The sequence below is a fragment of the Aspergillus viridinutans genome, assembly GCF_018404265.1.
Source record: "Aspergillus viridinutans IFM 47045 DNA, scaffold_1, whole genome shotgun sequence".
Lineage (NCBI taxonomy): Eukaryota > Fungi > Ascomycota > Eurotiomycetes > Eurotiales > Aspergillaceae > Aspergillus > Aspergillus viridinutans.
The window spans coordinates 745688-765280 of record NW_025091217.1 but is presented as its reverse complement, the minus strand read 5'-3'; the positions used below and the strand labels follow the sequence as shown (position 1 = coordinate 765280).

Here is a 19593-nt window from a genome sequence, read left to right as displayed (position 1 = left end):
ACTAAGGCAGGAATTAACTGTCATGAAGCTCATAAGTATCTACACTTGTAATTCCACACTCTGCCTCTCGCCGTCTCTCTCACCACTGGTCAACATCTTCTCCATAATCTCCAAATCAGCCAACGCCTCTTCCGGACTCTGTCGCTTGTCGATGGAACCACCGCTGGCAATGGTCGCAGCAAATACGGCGACCTCACGGCTAACACCTCGGCCGTCAAAAGCGAGCTCATTGCTCTCGCCTTTGACTGTTAGCCGGTCAAAGTTCAAGGCGACCACGCCTCTCTCGCAGTCAAACTCGAAAACAGAGTCGTTGAACGCTGATCCGTACGACAAGGACAGCACCCCCGAAGCGCCAGATCTGGTCTTCATCACCGCGTCCACCGTATCCAGGGGAGCGAGATACTGCTGTTGGAGGCAGGACTGCGCGGATATCGTAGTGACAGGGTCGCTCGACCCGAGAATCAATCGTAGAGCTGCTATCACATGGACACCGCCGTCGAGGATGAATCCGCCCTGGTATTCGGGTGTCTGGCGCCAGGCAGTTTCTGCTTCATTAGATTTATGTGCTAGATGCAATAAGATTAGAGCAAGTAGATATAACTTACTAAAATACTTCGAGTCCGTGGAGATCAGCGCGTGAGAATTCACCCGGAAATTCTTGACCCGCCCCAGCTTCTGCACCTCCTCGGCCGTGCGCAGGAACTTGGTCATGTACCGGAAGTTCTCAGCGACGGCCCAGAGGGTCTTGCTGGTGTCGATGTTGGCATGGTACCATTGCAGCAGGTCCCGCGCCGTGGCAATGTCCTTGGCAATCGGTTTCTCGGACAGGACGTGCTTCCCTGCCGTCAGGGCCTTGCGGATGAAAGCCGGCTGCACCAGGATGGGGAGGCTGCCCGGATTTGATTAGCCAGTGAGTCTTGATCGTTGAGGGGCAGAGGGCCAGACGCACGCGATGACAACCGCCGCGATGTCCTCGCGGGCGAGTAAATCGGCATAGCCCTTTCCGGCGCCAGAGTCCTCGGAGTAGAGATCAACGCCCGTAGTCCCATTTGCGAGATCCTGGGCGGATTTGAGGGATCGGGAATAGATGGCTTTCAGCTGGAAGTCCTTTGCTGCTTGGATTGCGGGCTATGACTGGAGTCAGGGTAGTCAGATCAAATGACAAAGCGGGATGGCGTACCAGATGCTCTTCGCGAGCGAAGATGCCTGTGATTTTTATCAGCTTTAGATCACGGATATAGATGGTGGGACATACCGCTTCCAATGATAGCCACTCCGACAGACATATCGATGGTTCAAATGCAACAGATACACGGATATTATTGACAATCGAGACTGTACAGATGCACGACTTTATATACCTTGGAATAAGATTAGAAATCCGGTTATGCAGCACCCAGCTGCCATGCTTCTGGCGGCATTTCATTGGCGTCCCGATCTTCAGACCCTGCGCTGGGCGGGGTGGAGAGTGGAAACCTGGAAGTGGAAACGACCCGGTGAAGACATACAGCGTTTAGCCTAAACCATGACAACACGGTCCGCGTGGGCAAACCGTGCTATCTAATGAGCCACTTGAGGGATCGAAATGTTAAGGAAAGGAGGTCATTAGTGTCTATTGTACTATTTCCACGGCCGTCCTAGTATGTAGTGATCCACTGAGTGCAAATTGCTGAAGCTTCAGCTATAACAACGGAGTAAATGCTGTCCAAAACGCCTTCCTGTCATAACAATGCTGGTCGTGTTCCTCATGGCCCATTCATGAGGCCGTATCGTGTCAAAAACAATCCAAAGCAGGAGTCGTCCGCCGGAACCAAAACTGGGGTATAATAGATCCAAAGAAAAGGAAAGCAAAAAGAAAAAAGACTATACATCCGGGGATTACCCGACCAATGCTCGAAGCCGCTCGACGCGCTCCATCGCCTTTTCCAGTCTGTCAAGACGTTTCCTCTTCTCGACATCCCGGCGTTCGAGCACCGCCACCCTCTCTTCCAATTTCGCCCGCGCCTTGCGCTCGTGCGCAACCATCTCGTTTGCTTGACTGAACAGCTGCGCCGTCAGTTCCTCCAGTTCTGAACTGACCTGGGAGAGCTGGCTCTCTGCCGCCTTGCGTAAGCTCTGTTCTCGCTCGAGCGCCGTCTGAAGCTCTGTCGTAGCATGGTCGGGAGAAAGGGCCGGTTGTGCTGGCTGGGTAATGGTGTGGGTGGGGGATGCGGTGCTAGGGCGACGGTAAGGGAGAAGCGACGTCAGCGTCGATAGGCGACTTTGTTGCTGGGCCTGCGGCGGCGAGGACCGGGAATGCTCGCTCTCGTTCGAGGGCGCGGATGATGTGGACGATGCGGAGCCCGTCCTGGGAGTGTGCGTGTTGGTTTGCGATCGGAGACGGCGCACTTCTTTTTCGTACTCGGCGAGTTGTGCAGCTATAGACGTAGACCAGATTAGCACCACCGTCAGGTAATTGACTTGTTCGTAGCAACGCGCTTACCCATCTGTGCAGCGTGCGCGTTCAACAACTCGACCTGACCCTCCAATTCCTTCACCCTCCTCCGGGCGCTCTCGACTAATTGATCCTGCGACATGTACCCATCCTGGCCACATGTTGGACAATTCTTCCCTGAGATGTTGGGGGCAGCGCTCGTCATGGTTGGAAGCATTCCCACGAGGGTCGTAGCCGCGACAGTCGTGGTTGTGGTGGTCGACATTATCGAGGCATGAACCAGAGTAATTGGAAGCGCTCTTCTGGGTCGATCTCAACGCATTGAGACCTGAAACGAAGCTGAACCTGGGGTCGCGGAAATGAAAGGATGGAGGGCCGGCGTCGCAGGTCGTCCAGTTGTCCAGTCCGGGCCTTTAAATAGCGGGGGGCTGATCGGTGAAGTATCCAGTGCACAAAGAAGAGAAGTGGCACCGAACAGATGTCTCATGAGGCTCACAATAAGTAATTACTGGAACAGTCAAGGAGGTAAGGAAGTGAAGTCAAAGGGAGGCTGACTAGGAGTTATTATTATCAAATGCTGGGGAAGGATCTTGATTCGTGTTACAACTTACACGCTGGAGTTACAGTCAGTCAAGTCTAAGGTTAGCGCATTCTATAAATATGCCTCTCTGGGCTATATGCTGAAGGCAAGGGAATCTCCCATCAATGAACACTGCAAACTGCAATTCAAAATCTTTCTTGAAATGTCAATCCTCAATCTCTGAAGGGTCACCATTCACAAGAATATTCAACGAAATATGATTTGATCGTTGTTAAAAGTCGGCTATTAAAAGGTACAACGTGTAGATCGTGGACTACTTTTAGTCTCCGCCTCTGGTGGGTTCTAGTGTAGTTGACTGGTCACCTCCAGGAACTAATATAAAATAAACCAGTCTCCTAGTATATCAATATCGATCAATATCGAGAGAGATGCAGGATTACCACTCTTTACCTCGTGGATCTTGTTTCAACCTGCCATCGACATTAGTCCCTTGCAAGGAATGAAGTATCTCAGCATCGCCATAGCTGATCGCCAAGGAAACACCAGCCATTCTAGCTGTATCCCTTGCAACGTAGAGGTTCTCTGTGAAAGATTAGCTATCTACCCCGTCGATACTTGCTACTACTCTTCTCTTCGTGTCGCTCAGGTCCCTCCCTTGCTTGAGTATTTATCTCCCAGGGGCCGGCACAGGAATGTAGCTTCACACGGCTGGTCAAGGACAGCGTCTAACAAGGGAGGAGCGGTCAGAGAAGCTGGTAGTTCCCACTTACTGTCACCAATAACTACGTCGGCATTATATGTTCTTCCCAGCTTCGGATCATACATCTATCTTCTGAGTCATAATCTTATTCGCATGGCTGTCTCGTCATCTAGGAAGGGACATGGCTCCGTTAGAAGAACAAGTAGAATAGGACTCCACACTCCATCTCCCCCAATCCCGAAACAAGATAGACAATGAGAGGGGGGAATACGTTGACGGCGAGAAGACCAATTCTGCCGAGGAAAGGAGAAGGAAGAAATACAAACATCTCAGGAAGTCACATAGCCCGTTCCTTCACATAGGCCGTGATGGGTCGTGAGTGCACAACACTAAATCCACACAACATGGGAATAGCTAGCTCAGAGAAGGGAAGGGGAAAACAGATGACGACAAGGAAATGGGTAGACATAACGAGAAAATAAACACGAACTTTTTCGACGTGCCCGACAACGTCAGCAGTGACGAGACGTGGTTCAGGAATCTAGCCCGACGAAAGATATCACGAACCAAAGAGAAGGTGGAGAGTAGAGAGGATGGCAGAGGAGGAAAAAAAAGCTGGCCATCGACTTAACCAAGAAGCAAATGCTGAGAGCATGGAGGCTGTACCGTCAAGATTTGTGGCATCCGAAAAAAAATGACAACTGACGAACCCTACTTCTCCCTGAAACCAGCGTAGTAGTACTCGGCTATGAACGATGACATGAATCAGGGTATCGAGAAATCTATGCGAATGTACGTCCAGACTGTCCACGACGGTTGTTGCGTTGCTTCGAGCTCACAGTGCTCCAGCCTTCTTCGTCTGCGGCAGCGTCGGCGGGCTGAGCAGGACTCCCGCTCCGCCAGTTACCGTTCGCCTTGCCGGCGGGAGCCTGCTTCGAGGCCTCATCACCCGCAGCAGCGGCAGGAGCTTCTTCCGATTGGATTTGTTCGGTAGCAGCGCTTTCATCCTCACCGGCCGGCCGGAGGATCTCGAAGTTCGTTCCGCCCTTAGGGATGTCCATGCTGTCCTTGCCGTTGGGATCGGCGGCTGGCACAGGTTTCTCGCTCTTGGCCTGCTCCTTGGATTGGCGCTGCTTCTCGGCTTTCTCGGCCTTGGCCTTCTCTTCGGCCTCCTTCTTCTGACGGAGCGCTAGTTGGCGACGCTCCTCAACTTGTCTCTCTCTGGCGGCAGTATCGATGGGCCGAGCACCACCAAATGGGCTAGCCTTCGAGTCAGTGCTGGCAGCGGGGCTGGACGGAGTGTCGGCGACAGTCCGCTTCTGGAGGTTCAACTTAGGGCGAGAGGCTGGAGCGGCGGGGGCAGCAGGGGCGGCGGGGGCGGCGGCAGGAGAGGGAGGGTTACTGGGTTCCTTGGCAGGAAGCTGATCGGGGCGCATTCTGGCTCTCCATGAGTTATCGAGTTCGGCGGCAGTGGGTGCGCGCTCCTGGAATTCGCGGCGCGGGGGTCTCGAGCCATCCTGAGAGCGTCCCTCACCCCAAGCGGGCGAGCTTCTTCTGACGGGGCCTTCGTTGCTGCGAGGACGGCCACCTTCTCTGACTGGCCCAGTCACCGGCGAAAGAGGACCCTTGCGCTCCCAGTTGCCGAAATCGCGCACCTTTCCATCCGACTCGAAGTTGCGACGACCACCGGCACGTTCGCTGCCGGCATCGGAGAGGTTGTCGAGGTTCCGTCCGAAAGTCGAGCGGTCGGGCACACGACGGGAAGATTGCTCGGGCGCGGGCAAGGGGCCCTTGCGAGTCCAGTCAAGCTCCTTAACATCTCGCTCCTTGGCTGTTGAGGGCAGTCAGATTTTTTGCGCACAAAATGCGTCGAACATGCGAGAAGATACTTACGGGGCTCAGCGATGCTGACACGAATCGCTCTTCCCTGAAGCGTGGTACCTGAGAGGTCAAGGGCCTTCTTCAAGCCGTCGACAGTCTCAAATTCAACATAGCCGAAGCCCTTGGGGCTTCTTGTCAACTTATCTTCAACGATACGGACGTTCGTCACACTACATCCAGCAAACAGGTCGTTGATATCGGCCGAGGTCGCCTCAAAAGAAAGGTTTCCAACGTGAGCGGTGTAAGGGGGTTGAGTAGGAAGTGGGAGAGGCTCTCTGATCGCATATCCACCACGTTCGCGGTCTGTGTCACTCTAGGGTCAGACTGCATTCTTAACCGATTGAAGCCGGGAGCCATACCATTAAAGCCATTGCCGAATCCAGCGGAAAAAGGGCCAGCGCCGCGGCGGTCACCTCCGTAGCCGAGCTGGGAAGGAGGAGCTATTGCATCTTTAGCCTTGTCATCCTTATCGCAGGTGGAAGAGACTATCGACGAAAAAGTATCACGATAGAGCGCCTAGTACATACCGGCTGCAAAGTCCTCAAATCAGCAAAAACCATCATTTTTCAAGTGTGTTTCATCGACGACAATTGCAACTTACCAGACAAAGGCATATCCTCCATCTCGTCGGCCCAGGAGCCAAGGCCTGTTTCTTTTAGCACAATCCATCCCCGCGGGGAATTTGTGTGGGAACCTACTTTCATCGGCCAGGAAGGTGCCGATAGACATCTTCTGGGCTTTCTGCTTCGCGGGCGCTTCATCGGACACCGTCAGTACTCACTCATCATATCCAAGGCATCTGATCTGGAGACTCATGGGATGCACTGAAGGAGGGGTTCGGGGTGGAACATACCCATGATTGCGGTTGTCGAAATTCAGGAAACGCGCCAAGGACTTGTGCGCGTCTCAGCAAGATGTTAAATGGGCCTAAATAGGGATATAAGAAGTCTTCCAGACAGGAAGATCAAAATGATTTCAAGAAATGACGTCTAGTTGTTTGAACAAGTAGACGTGTGATGAATTATTGCAGGTGACCTCCGCAGTTGAAAGGACAGAGGGGGGGGAAAGTAGGTTAATCCGTGAGGATAATTTTTAGTATGACGCTAGAAAAGTCAGCCTCAGGGAAAAAAAAGTGGTGGTGCGGCTTTCGGCCTCGACCCAACCCCAGGGCTTTGTCACATCGGTGCTTGGTGTGGCATCAAGACATCCTGGAGAGGCAAGATGCACATTCTTTTCAGATAATAAAGCAATTAATTGTCCAGCTATTACTTGATAATCACTACTATATATCATACTTCTAACTTTCTTTCAAGATTGATCGGCTCAATGCAAGCCATCTTGAACCAATCCAGTAATACGGAGTACGAAGAGGGAAGCTTGTGCCCTTAGCCCCTGCAGGCATACACATATCCAACAGGATTCTGAGACCCAGTATAGGCCTGTATCTCAATAGAGTGCAAAGTTGAGTGAGACTAACGAGGACACGAAGCGACCGTTACAGGTATAACCATTTTGCACTCATATAATCATATTACACCAGGTGTTCCTGGCTGGGTCGGGTATCTGGAGGGGCAAACCGTATTGGAGGCAACATAACCCTGTACGGCTCAATCAAGATGATTCACAAGCAGATTGGTCCTACTTTGGTACCTATCCTTTCTCGAGTCAGCCAAATCAGTGTAAAACTGTAAATAGGGTAAGGTGAAACACGGCTGAATCCTCCCAAATAGTATTTAGATAGATGATCGATATCTACCTCTTAGATCAGTAGAAATCGTCTGCGCATGACCTGAGGTCACGTGATGTCCCGCCATATGAACCACTACTCTGATAGGTAACAGCAGGTCTTATCATTTAAGAACCCAACCACAGCGGCATGCGTCAAATATACATTCCCTGGTCAGTCGCAAAATGAGCGGACAGAATGGTCAGAGGCCTGTATTAGGAGAGAATGTATGGTTGGCGTCACTAAAAGCCGGAGCTTTGAGCGGTGAGTTCTTCACTCTGCCTAAGCAACCCAGAAACTTGCCCTCGAGATCTTCAATGCTCCAATATGACGGGTTTCTTCTAAAAAGCTACTGACTTTTGCCATTCAGGCTCTGCTGGCCTCGTTTATGGAGGCATCTCCGGTGTCATAAGGTCTCCTCATCCTGTAATCCATTCGATTTCTTGCGGTATCCACTGGTTTGCCTGTGGGACTTCTTTCTGGTGTACGTCGTATCTCTTCCATGTCTGGTGATGTTGGATGCTTATGATACTGATTACTTGATTGCAGGGCTAAGGAGTAACATCCTAAGTCTCCACTATGAGGATAAGGCGACCCCAAAACAGAGAGCCTATGTCAGCGCTGTCTCTGGTGGCATCGCTGGCGGCGCCGTCACTAGATTAATGGGTACTTGAACTCCAAAGTCTACTTGAAATGTTCGAATTACCAGAGATCAGTACTAATGCGATTCGGCTTAGGCGGTCGTCTCATCCCAGGAGTTGTTGTATTCTCGCTGCTCGGCTACCTGGGACAGAGATCCTACAATGCTATCGACTCGTGGCAGATGGAACATGCAAATACCCCATCGAAGCCAATTCTGCAACGAATAGCAGATTCCAAATGGATTCCACTCAAGACCCTCTCTGATGACGAATACAGGGGGATCCTGAGTGAGAAACTGCTCAGCATTGAGGCTGAGATAGCTATCATCGACGAAAAGATCGAGGAGCTTGAGAAAGCCAAAGCAAACGGACAGGGCATGACGGGAGTGGATCCTTCATCAACTAAATGACCGCATTGCGTCGACATCAGACTTTCTTTCCCTTCCAAGGTTACGGGAATGTTCACGAATTGTACAGTCATCCAGGGCTTGGACGGCGAACCAACTTCGATCGCTCTTAGGAATCCCCGCAGATGCGAGCATCACGGGCTATGAGAGGTTTCGATCATTGTTGCTCACCATAGTCTGAGGAGAAATCTGATTCTTCTTAAAGGCAGCTAAGTATGTCTATGGACATCCCTGATGAGAACAGTGCAAGGACGTCTTGTATTATATCAAAAGGAGCAATTTGTAGGATAGCCAAGGAGCTGGAGAGTGTCTCACCATTTTGTACTGGCAAATGTTCAATACTTTCATCGAGGATGATCAGCCCAGATCTGTAGGGCGACTTTAGAAAAGCTCACATCCCAGTATATTATAGCTAAAATTCACAGCTCAGCGTCTAATTTGCCTGGAACATGACACTGAACCGTGAAAGAATTATTTTAGTGACAATTTGATAGCACAGAGACAAGAAAGCCTTGATTGAATATATAACTAAACCTACCCCTGAATGTAGTTGTTAAATAGCACTTGCAAAAGTTTAGCTGGATGATATAAAGATCGACAGGCTGACAGCATTCCAAGGGGCCTCCTATTCCCATCCCCATCCCCGAGTATGGACTTATATGTATGTGTTCATTATGCAAGTCCAAAGCTCTATGATATGTAGGTCAATAAGGATCCTTTAGAGTAACTAGGGTTGATCAACTCATTGCCGAAGCAGGGAAAAGCCGATGCACATTCAACGTTGTATGACGTGCTCTAGTCGTTTCCTGAGATGGTAGTCTATCTTCTGCGGCCCATATTAGAGAGGTAGTATTCTGGCTAATAGTTCCGAGCCTGGCAGAGTTCGCCAGTTGACCCCAAGCAATCATGCCGAGACAACCGATCCGCCACAGAGCCAAATACTCCGTATTCCGTAGTTAGTTAGTTAGCTCTGACCAAGTGGGCGGGCTTTCCGCTTCCAGATTCTTGTCCCCTCTTGTTGCTGACATTATTATTCTTGGGATAGTTTGACAGATCGGTGGATCTATGATTCAGCCGCTCCGGTTCTATCTATCACCTTATGATTCCCCCCTACCATTACTCAACATCCATCACATTCTGATTCTGTTCAATTTTGTGCGAAGCATGCCTGGCTTATCACTGTCGAGGCTTTCTTCGGACACTTTGCAGACCAGTGCGCAATTCTGGTCTTACTGAGACCTGTCCCTCGTCGACTCCGAACGCTTGTGAAGAATTGCTCGTATCGCGGGTCATTCCTCAAGGCAAACATATTTCTAGCCTGAGCTCGGCGACTTTTTTTCTAATATTATAACTGTCTCAAACTATTTGCAGCATCGGCTAGCATCTCGATGATTTGTGCCGTCAATCCCCTGGCCTTGTTCGACGGATCGGTCTCCCTACTGGTCGCGAGACGCGATGACGCTCTTTAGTCCGACGACCGTCCTCGTGGGTTTCCTCCTCCTCTACCTTTCCTCGTTCCTTATCTTCGCCATCGTTCGAATCGCAACGGGAGTTTCTATTCAGCGAATCGGCTATTTCTCCCTCCGCCGCATTGCCTATGTTCCGAGAGAAGGGATACAAATCGAACTTCGTGGCTTGGGATTATCTCTACATCCTCCGTCCTTCGCGCAACCGACATGGCTGAGTCTTCGCTTGACGGAATTGAAGGTGACCGTGAACCCTTCAGCTTTGGGAAAGGGTAATAGCAACACAGCAAAGGCGTATGTGCCAGAGCCTCAAAGCTCTTCGGACGTGGGGGATACTTCGCAAGATGGAGGGGAGAGCAGCCCGGCACGTGCTCGGCGGAGCAAGACGTGGAAGACACTCACACGGATGAAGGAGCAGGTCAAGAGGCTTCACAGAAAGATACATTGGCTCAAATTGGTGGATGTCGTTGCCGTGAATACAACTATCAATCTCCTCGAAGCCGGCCAATTCCAGATAGGATCGCTCTCGTTGGCGGTGGACACCAGGCGGAAAATGGTGGACCGGGCAAAGGTGTTTCGCCGGAAGAAGGATGAGTCTGGTGAACTATGCCCAGCCGAATGGATCATGAATGTGCGAAACGTCCTACTCGCGGTCGATGGCAGCGAGCCGGCCGAGCTTCTGGATCATGTCCAGGTCAATATCCACGGACTCCTCCATAGTAACCTCGACGGACTCAGGGATACCTCTATTGCACTGAAAATCGGAAGACTCCATATTCCATATGATGAACTGACAACCGTCTCACAACGAATTAAGCAGTTTCGGCGGTCGAGGAAGGAACCTGTCATCAATGACACGGACGACGAGATTTCCTTTGCCGACTTTGTCGAGGAGTTGGACAGACCTGGCAGTCGTGACGATGTGATTGTGCAAACGGTCGCTGATTCGAAAGAATTTGCAAGCTCCCTGCTACGTGGCATTCGAGAAATTCAACTGGCTTTGAGTTTCTTCAGACTGTCTCGCATAGTCCAGCCGTCTTCTGCCGGGCAGAAATCGGTCTACTTGAACGTCATATCCCATGAAATCGGCGTTGACCTGCATCGCATGGACCAAAGGAGTCCCGCGCATCGCATGTATTTTCAGCGGGACGACGTCGCACATCAGGCCCTTCTGGCCGCCATCTCTTTGTCAGTAAGCTTGGACGATAGCTCGGGCGAGACGGATAACATCGTATACATCCCTATGGCTACCACAACAATCAAGACTACGCTTCCTTCCAAAACTGTGGGCTCTTTCGATGACCATAATGCGGAGGAGCGCAACACAAATATCCTCTTTGCCAATTTTGTTGTCACCTCGCCCTCTCTCGATCTAGAACCACATCATCTTGACCGACTTCTAGGTCTGGTTCAGACTCGAGCATCCTCCCCGCGCGGAAAGAAGCGCGACAATCATCGACTGATTTCGCGGCTGCTCCCGAAAGCGAATATTAAGCTTTCCGTGCATGAACCTGTCGTTCGACTCGTCCTCCCCATAACTAAAGAATCAGCCGGCTCTGATGATGACTATAATCTTCTAATCTCCTCCATATCCGCCATAAATCTCGATATAGATTCTTCGCACTCGTCAGAAGGTGGAGTACATTATTCTCTCTCGTCAGTTTATCGGGTCGCAGATCACAAGCTGTACTATCAGACCCCAACCGGGGTCAAGCACAATCTGCTGACCACAGAGACCCTGGAACTCAAGGTCCTCCTCAACGCGTCGCCAGAGGTGTGCGTGATCGCTACGGGGACACTGAACACATGTTCCGTCCACATGGTCAATGGTGAGGTCAATCGCGGCATTCGCCAGGTTGTCGAGCAATTTCGAGCTCAGACGCAGAACAGGTGGAGGGCCTCGATGGCACGCCAAGAAAGGAAACCGAGCATACTAAGGCGTATTCCGCCATGGTTACTCAATTTTCAGTTTGAGGCCACGGGCCTCAGTTTGGAAATCGCTGGAGTGGACAGTACCGTCTCAAAGCTTTCCCGGGGAGTTTCATTACAGATGCAGTCGTGGACTGCAGAATACAGAGCCCAAAAAGCCGAACCGACTCACATCAATCTCGTACGGCGACGCACCCCAAGTCACTCCACCATTGGTGACGAATCGCCGTTCCGATTTCCTCCAACATCACCGCCCAGACAAATTCAACATGGTGCTGCCGATGGGAGACGGCTGGTTTTCCACGCCCGTGGCTTCGAAGGCTTTGTGATTGAATCTGATGACTACTTGGAGCCTGAGCCGTTCTTCTCACTTCCCCGATTTGAGGTTGCACTGAGCACCCAAAGTGACCGACTTGGTCCTATCTTTCATATCAACTCGGTTCTGAAGGGTGTCTATTTGCATTATTCACTTTATCGCTATTACTGTCTTGGAGTGGCGGTGTCTGTTATTCAGGATGCATTCATTCAACACCCTACAGAAGCACCAACCCAGCCACCGTTCGAATGGCAGACGAGGGGTTCTGCAACCTCGCCCTCTGTTCCACGGCCACCCCTCAAAAGGAATGAGCTCATTACGGTGGATATTAGAGCTACAGTCGTTCAAATCAAAACATTCCTACCTGCCGATCCTCCAATGTTGCTACAGATATATGGATTGGCGGCTGGGTCTCACCGTCTGTCGTCTCCCTTCGTGAAGGCTCAGCTGATTCGCTTACATGCGGAAGCTCCCAAGCTCAAGGGTGTTTGGGCTAGGATTATCAGCATGAATAACATCAAGGTTGACCTGCGTAAGTTCAAACTAAAGCAGGGCTCTAATTTAGTCGACGAGAAGTCGATAGACATCTGGGCCGACTTTATCCGCATAGGGGTTCCTCATCACATGATCATGCATCGTGTCTTCGACAACTGGGTCAGCACTGCTAAAGCTCTTAAGCAGCTCCATCATCGCTTCAAGAACCGTTCATCAGAATTCATTTCAGCAAGGGATCCAGAAGCGCCAAAGAAGGTTCCACGGATCTCGCTGCGGAGTAAAGCTTTATTATTCGAGCTCGAAGATGATGCATTCGAGTGGAAACTAGGTTGCATCTATCGGACAGGTCTACTTGAACAGCGACAACGTTTGGCGCGAGAGGAGGCGTTTGAGCTCAAGGTTCAGAAAATCAGGGAGTCAGGACGGGCCTCCTCCAGGTTGAGAACAAGATCCAGCCATCGGACCCTTCGCAGCGAACGGACAAGCCATGACACCAAAAGGAGCAAAAGTGCTGATCCGAAGCCTCGCGGCCATGCTCACGATACGAAGGGTGGACGGGGGAGGAGATTTCGGTATGATACGGAGGGCTCCGCTTGCCTGTCTTCCGATTCCAAAATCTCCGAGGAAAGAGCTTGGTTCCGTCTTCAAGAACACAATGCTCGATCTTGGAAGCAGAAGATTGACGCTGCTTTTCTGTTTCAAGGCAGCTCTATCAAGGAAATTCGGAATCTCTTTTCTGGAGCTGATGAGCCACCTGATGATGCCACTGTGACCGAGAAAATTCTGGGCATTCCAAACAGACCTGGTATCATGTCAGCCTTGATAACTGATCTCAGTCTAGTCATAGACAAACCGTCTTTCCCCATTGAAGAGTTCCCATCGTTTCTCCATAGGCTTGGAAAGGGAATCCCTCTATCCACACAATACGCTTTGATCGTTCCAATGAGCTTCCACCTGAACATGGGCGAAGCTCGAGTCAACCTGAGAGACTACCCCTTGGACTTGTTGCATATACCTGCCTTACGTCCGGGCCAGTCTCCCAGACTCTCAAGTTGGTCGCTTCGAACGGATTTTGTTATAGCCGAAGAATACCGCGACTACAGGTCGTCGAGAAAGGTACAGTTAGAACTCGTCCCATTAACCGAACTTTCGGACGGAACCACGAGTCCTCCCTTTTTAATTGATGTGTGGCGATCTGTGTCTCCTGTCAAGACGTACTCCGACCCTACCATCGAAATCAATACTAGTCTTCCGACAAGCATCTCCTGGGGTATGTCATATCAGCCTGTGATTCAGGACATGATGAAAATCATAGAAGGCTTCACGAAGACCGAGATAGACCCGTCTGAAAGAGTTGGGTTCTGGGACAAGATTCGACTAAGTTTCCATTCGCGCATACGAGTTCTATGGAAGGAGGACGGCGACGTTCACCTGCGCCTTAAAGGCTCTAGGGATCCATATGTGGTCACTGGCTTCGGAGGCGGCTTTGTCATGTGCTGGAGGAAAGACGTTAAATGGGAAATCCACACCAGCGACGATCCGAAGGAATTCATGAGTGTTACAAGTGGGGAGTATGTGCTGGCGATCCCAGACTACAGCAACGAGGCTCGATACGTGCAAGAGGCCACCGCGCAGGACTTGGAGAGCAGTTCTTCTTCAAGCGATTTCAAGAACGCAACACTTTTCAAGAAGGTTGTGATGAAATTGTCGGGCGACGTCCGGTTAGTTGCTGGCTTGGTCTTTGAACGTAACGTAGACGGGGACAAGCGGTCGTTTGAGTTCAGACCGCATTACGATGTGATCCTTCGAAATCCGCAGTTTATCGATCCAGAGGAGCGAAAGGCACGTACAATCCATTCTCCGGAGAGATTTCTGGCTAATTTTTTCATCACAGGACTACGACGCCTATCGCGGGTTCCGGAGCAACCACATTCATTTGTCCATCTCGGTCGTTGCCCCTGTGAGCAGGAACTGGGACGTTGACAATCTTCAGCCCTCAGCAAGCTACAACGCTGTTCACTTGAGTCCGCGATTTTTCACGCACTTCTTCAACTGGTGGTCTCTATTCTCGGGTGTGATGTCTCTCCCAGTCCGCCAGGGCCCTCTTTGGCCTGGTATCACCAAAACGAGCAAGAAGTTCAACCGCCATCTCGCTACTGTCAAGTACAAACTGCTCCTCGCCCCTCTGTTTGTGGCTCACATCTACAAGCACAAGGACCGTGAGGATTACGCGGAAGATGTGGTCACAGCAACAGGGCTGAAGGTTCGTCTGGACAGTCTCAAGCTCGATGTCCATCAGCGGCGGGAGCAAATCAAGACGGTAGCAAAGGGTCGCCTGAAGCAAACAAAGACAAGCGCAATGCGAATCAACCAAGGCCAATTGGATTTGCAGGCGGCGGATTTCAGAGCCGTCTCAGTTAGCATTGAAGGAACGAATCTCGATGACTTAGGGAAGAACCGGGACGATATCATATCTTCTTTCCAGCAGCCAGTTCCCTCGGTTGATTTATCACGATTCACTATCCCAGACCAAAACCTTGATTGGATTGATATGGACGACTTTGTTGAGCTAGATTGGATACTACCTCAAGAGTCCAACCCAAAAACACATATACTCCCTCTTGCGTTCACCCCACGTTTCACCTACTTTCGCCAGACCGATCATGGCGATATAACTCCAGATCAAACAGGGTACAGCCCATTCGGGCATGAGCCCACTCACGATTGCGTTATGTCCGAGAGTAACGAACCTCGTCGGGTACAAATGGAACTGATCAGGGATCGCCTCGCAACTGTTGAAGCACAAATACGGAACTTCGATCGTCAGATTGGGGAGCAGGAGCTCCGTATGGCAAAGGATGTCGACCATCATTCTGACCTTAAGAAGGAGCATGAGGACTTTGTCAGACAGGCTGAATCGCTTGCTCGGAGACGTGCCTTCCTTGTGACCGGGCTTCGTCGCCTTGAAATGCAACTTGCACGCGAAGATAAAACGCCAATTGATAAGAAGCCTGAAAATTTCGCGAGTGACAGCTCGTTCCGACTTGGTGCTGACTTGGATTCAACAAACGATAGCAAGGAAGCGGATCTCGACGGCTTGTATTCGTCGCGCAACGATGAATACGCTAGCGACTTCAACAACCGCTTCTTGATCCACAACATGCAATTGAAGTGGAACAACTCGCTCCGCAACATTATGCTGCGCTATATTCATCAAGTGAGCCAAAGACGAGGTTTCGTGTACTACATGTCCCGCAGAGCCGTCAAATTCATTCTCGATATTGTCGAAGAACAAAACAAAAACAATCAAAGACAGTCTAAAATGTTCAAGGGCTCGTCGAGGCGGCCTTCCAATGTGGACACAGACGAGGACAGTGTGGAGGATCGTATCGAACAACTTCTGAACGATACCAAACGCTTTGTCAGTGCTGAGGAACAGGAAAGCGTTGACTCGAACTCGAACACCCAGACCCAGCCAGATTCTGACAGCTCTAGCGAGAATATCGCTCCCGAGTTCACTCCCCAGAATAGTTACTATTTACGGTTGATTGCGCCACAGATCCAGCTTCAGAGCGAGAAAAACCAGAAGTCAGTCTTGTTGGTGGCAGCGAGTGGAATGCAACTGAAAGTGATTTCAATTATGGACAAAGAACGTGTTTCAGATGATGTCAGCGGTTTGGTGCAGCGGCGCTTCTCTCTTGACATGGATGGTGCTCAGTTCTTCGTCGCAACTCAGAAGAATCTGATGAATCACTTGCAGTTCTATGCCGGTAATAAGTATGGCAACGCTCCGGGATCGGCATGGCCACCTTGGGTAACGCTCGAGGCCATGTTTGACTTTGAACTGAATCCTTTTGGCTTCTCAAGAATCATCCAGAAGACTTCTGCCAGCTTGAGATACGACAAATACAACAACCTGCGTCTGAAGTACAATGAGGAAGTGGGAAAAGGGCAATGCAAACACGCCGGTCCAGATGGTCAAGAGACCAGGATGGATCATATCAGCGTCGACTTTCCTCACTTTCGGGCCATTTGTGACTCGGCTGAGTATTACTCATTGTACATCATCGTGCTGGATCTTTTGCTCTATAGCGAACCTTTGGAAAAGGTCAGAAATGAACGTCTGGAACGCATACTTCTCACTTCGGATTTCAGCGATTTGAGAGGTGCCCCGGAGATGGTGTTCAAGCTGCAGTCCCGCATACGTCAACTAGAGGAGATCAAAGAGCATTTTCAGATCAACGCCAAGTATCTGGACAAGCGTGGCTGGGAAGACCGGCTGGTGCTGGAAAAGGATCTGGCTCAATGCGAAGACGAGTTGTTCTTCTTGATGAAAGCCATCACGACATCTCAAAGGCGGATCGAGCCGACAACGTCTGGAGCAAATGGAATTATGAGATGGAATATTTCTGCATCCGAGGTAGTATGGCATCTTATGAAGGACCAATCTCAGCCTTTGGTCGAATTCCAGCTACGGAACGCCGAATATGATCGCACGGACAATAGCGATGGCTCGAATCACAATATCGTGGCAGTTGAACGGATATACGGCTTGAACCTTCTCCCGGACGCCATCTACCCTCAAATCATCGTGCCGTATCTTGACCAGGCCAAGAACCTGGACGGACCCGACGAATATATGATTAGGGTCAAGTGGCACATGTTGGAAGCTGTTGGCGGTATCCCCGTTCTCGATGATTTCGAGGTGTCGCTGTTCCCGCTCAAGATACAGCTGGAGCGCGAGCTTGGCCAAAGGGTGTTCGAGTATATCTTTCCGAATGTTGGCTCCAATGGGTTCGATGGCGGTTTCTCACCTTTCATGATCAAAAACATGAAACCTTTGGAGGGCTCGGAATCGGAGGAAGACGATGATAGCCCATCTCCGCCTCCAAGCGCGCAAGGCACAGGCGACATATCAACCGAGGACCTTTCAGGAACCAAAGGACCCGGCGCTATTGAGCTCAGATTGCAGCCTACGCTTTCGCTGTCGGACGAAAAGAGACCCGGTTCGCGTCACAGTTCGTATAATCTCAAGGGTCTTGGCATGACGGCGATTCACAAGAAAGAGCAGAAGGACAGCAACCGTCTGGGAGTATCGCAACCAAACCGCCCAGCAACGAGTGCTAGCTCATTGAGCAAGAAGAAGTCAGTTGAGAGCATGCGAATGCTCGCCAGACAGCCTACGGATAAGTCATTCGCCAATGGCTCGACCACCAACGTCGGGGAAGATAAAGGGAAGAAATTTACCCTGATATCGAACAAAAGCGGTAAATCCAAGGAAGCGCAAGACGATCTATCGCAGATGATGTCTCGCGCATCTAGCTATATGTCCCTTGCTCACGTGAAGGTGAACGATGTCGTACTTTGTATGAGCTACAAAGGCAAAGGGGAGCACAACCTCGAGGACATCCATGACTTTGTCTTCCGACTTCCCGTTCTAGAATACCGGAACAAGACGTGGTCCAACTTGGATTTGGCTCTGCGACTGAAGAAGGATGTCATCAAGGCTCTGATCTCTCACGCACCCGCGATACTTGGCAACAAATTTTCTCATCATCGACCTTCAAAGCAACAACTGAAACGCTATCGCGAGCTTGCCAGTTCATCTCAGCTCCTTCAGCACCCGGACAGTGCATCAAATGCCCCGGCGGGCAAAACCCAGAGCCTAGCGAGTTATGACTCCAACAGCGAACATTCGGAGTCAACGTCTCAACGCTCAATTCATTCGGGGACCTCCCCACTCGCGCGATCGCACTCCTTAGGCTCAAGTATGCTTAGCGTCCAGGATCAAGGCACACCATTCGACTCGCGCTCTGCGAGTGAAGTGGATGTCGATGCTCGCTGGGAGGTACGTCTCTACAATGTCGTACGAATTTAGAGAGCAGCTAGAAACTAACCGACCTCATAGCAATCTCGTAGGATCGTCAACCCTCCGAACCGGCCAATCACCTCGAGCCAAGCCATTGCAAGAGCTGAGACCAAGATTTGGGATGGGCCCGATGAGAGGTACATACCAAGCAGTTTAGCGTCAAGGAGGTCTCATCGCTAATTGATTAATGCAGTCACAAAATGACCATACGAAGCTTTGGACGAAAGTTGCTGCCATCCCGAAAATAACGGCCTATCAAAAAGTTCAGCTCGCTCAACAGACCAGCCATGAAGTTGTGCGACATCCTCCATTCTAACCACCCTCTCACCTTTCACCATCTGCCTTCTCCCTCATCCTCAATAGCCTCTCTTAGTTGCCGACCTCGTTTCAATATCCGGAATCCATTTGAGCGTCTTGTGCCATGGTTTATCTCTGCGCAGTGGATTGTATTTGGGCGTCAGATACCGGATGCATTTTTCTGTTCTTCTCCCGCAAGATAAGCTTTGATATATCGGGGTCTGTGTACCCGTCATTTCTCCCTGTCAAGTTCTAATTTCCCCGACATTTATAAGATCGATTCCTCTGCGGCGAGTGTGTTGTTCTACCTCTGAGCGTTGTACAGTTCTCTTATTCCTCTACCTTGTTGCTTCTTTTTTCGGTATAAGGATACGGCGATCGAGAGGGATTAGATCGAGTTGGTTGCATTTCCTGGTGGCGTGGGTTATACTTCTAGTACATACTTGAGGCGCCCTGTTGGGAGTACCCTGCTGGTTTTTGGATACCAAAGATGGATAGATGGAAATCGGAATAGCATTGTTTTCTTCAAAGGCAGCTTCTTACAGTTGGCTCGGCGGAGGTGATGACAGATGTGATGACACTACTAGTACAGTGTGGTATTGTTGAGGGAGACATCGAGACTGAAGCTTAGAAAGTAGTGATACAATTGTAGAAATACAAAAAGGAAAAGAAATCATACCGAAACAACCGCTGGGGTATCTATGTACATCACACATCTCACCATAGCTTCTGCTTGTGTTCGAATAATGCAAGACGCTGTCCGATGTTCCCGTGTCCCTGAATTGACGGCTCATCCCAACGCCAATGCATTCATTCATAATAGCACAACGACCGTTAAAATTGGTTAACCTGTTTTAAAAATTGGGTTGATTGAGGAGAATGTTGAAAGCA

At 50.4% G+C, this 19593-nt stretch overlaps 5 protein-coding genes across 5 annotated transcripts; 2 read left to right on the top strand and 3 right to left on the bottom strand.

Moving 5' to 3' along the window:
- Window positions 1-39: 39 nt before the first annotated feature.
- On the bottom strand, window positions 40-1286 carry Aspvir_000178 (Gfo/Idh/MocA family protein; the record flags this gene model as incomplete). Its single annotated transcript, XM_043265320.1, has 5 exons — window positions 40-545; window positions 606-889; window positions 950-1128; window positions 1181-1206; window positions 1256-1286. 5 exons carry the CDS (start codon window positions 1284-1286, stop codon window positions 40-42), a joined length of 1026 nt encoding a protein of 341 aa, XP_043121255.1.
- A 592-nt stretch (window positions 1287-1878) lies between these two features.
- On the bottom strand, window positions 1879-2699 carry Aspvir_000177 (uncharacterized protein; the record flags this gene model as incomplete). The annotated part of the gene is made up of 2 exons (XM_043265319.1): window positions 1879-2417; window positions 2483-2699. 2 exons carry the CDS (start codon window positions 2697-2699, stop codon window positions 1879-1881), a joined length of 756 nt encoding a protein of 251 aa, XP_043121254.1.
- A 1758-nt stretch (window positions 2700-4457) lies between these two features.
- On the bottom strand, window positions 4458-6413 carry Aspvir_000176 (translation initiation factor 4B; the record flags this gene model as incomplete). Its single annotated transcript, XM_043265318.1, has 6 exons — window positions 4458-5506; window positions 5569-5859; window positions 5916-6041; window positions 6158-6202; window positions 6255-6311; window positions 6410-6413. 6 exons carry the CDS (start codon window positions 6411-6413, stop codon window positions 4458-4460), a joined length of 1572 nt encoding a protein of 523 aa, XP_043121253.1.
- A 1054-nt stretch (window positions 6414-7467) lies between these two features.
- On the top strand, window positions 7468-8333 carry Aspvir_000175 (uncharacterized protein; the record flags this gene model as incomplete). Its single annotated transcript, XM_043265317.1, has 4 exons — window positions 7468-7546; window positions 7653-7766; window positions 7832-7948; window positions 8020-8333. 4 exons carry the CDS (start codon window positions 7468-7470, stop codon window positions 8331-8333), a joined length of 624 nt encoding a protein of 207 aa, XP_043121252.1.
- Window positions 8334-9785: 1452 nt separating this feature from the next.
- Window positions 9786-18653, top strand: Aspvir_000174 (FMP27 family protein; the record flags this gene model as incomplete). Its single annotated transcript, XM_043265316.1, has 4 exons — window positions 9786-14378; window positions 14431-18384; window positions 18445-18542; window positions 18599-18653. The coding sequence occupies 4 exons, from the start codon at window positions 9786-9788 to the stop codon at window positions 18651-18653; spliced, it is 8700 nt and encodes a 2899-aa protein (XP_043121251.1).
- Window positions 18654-19593: the final 940 nt, after the last annotated feature.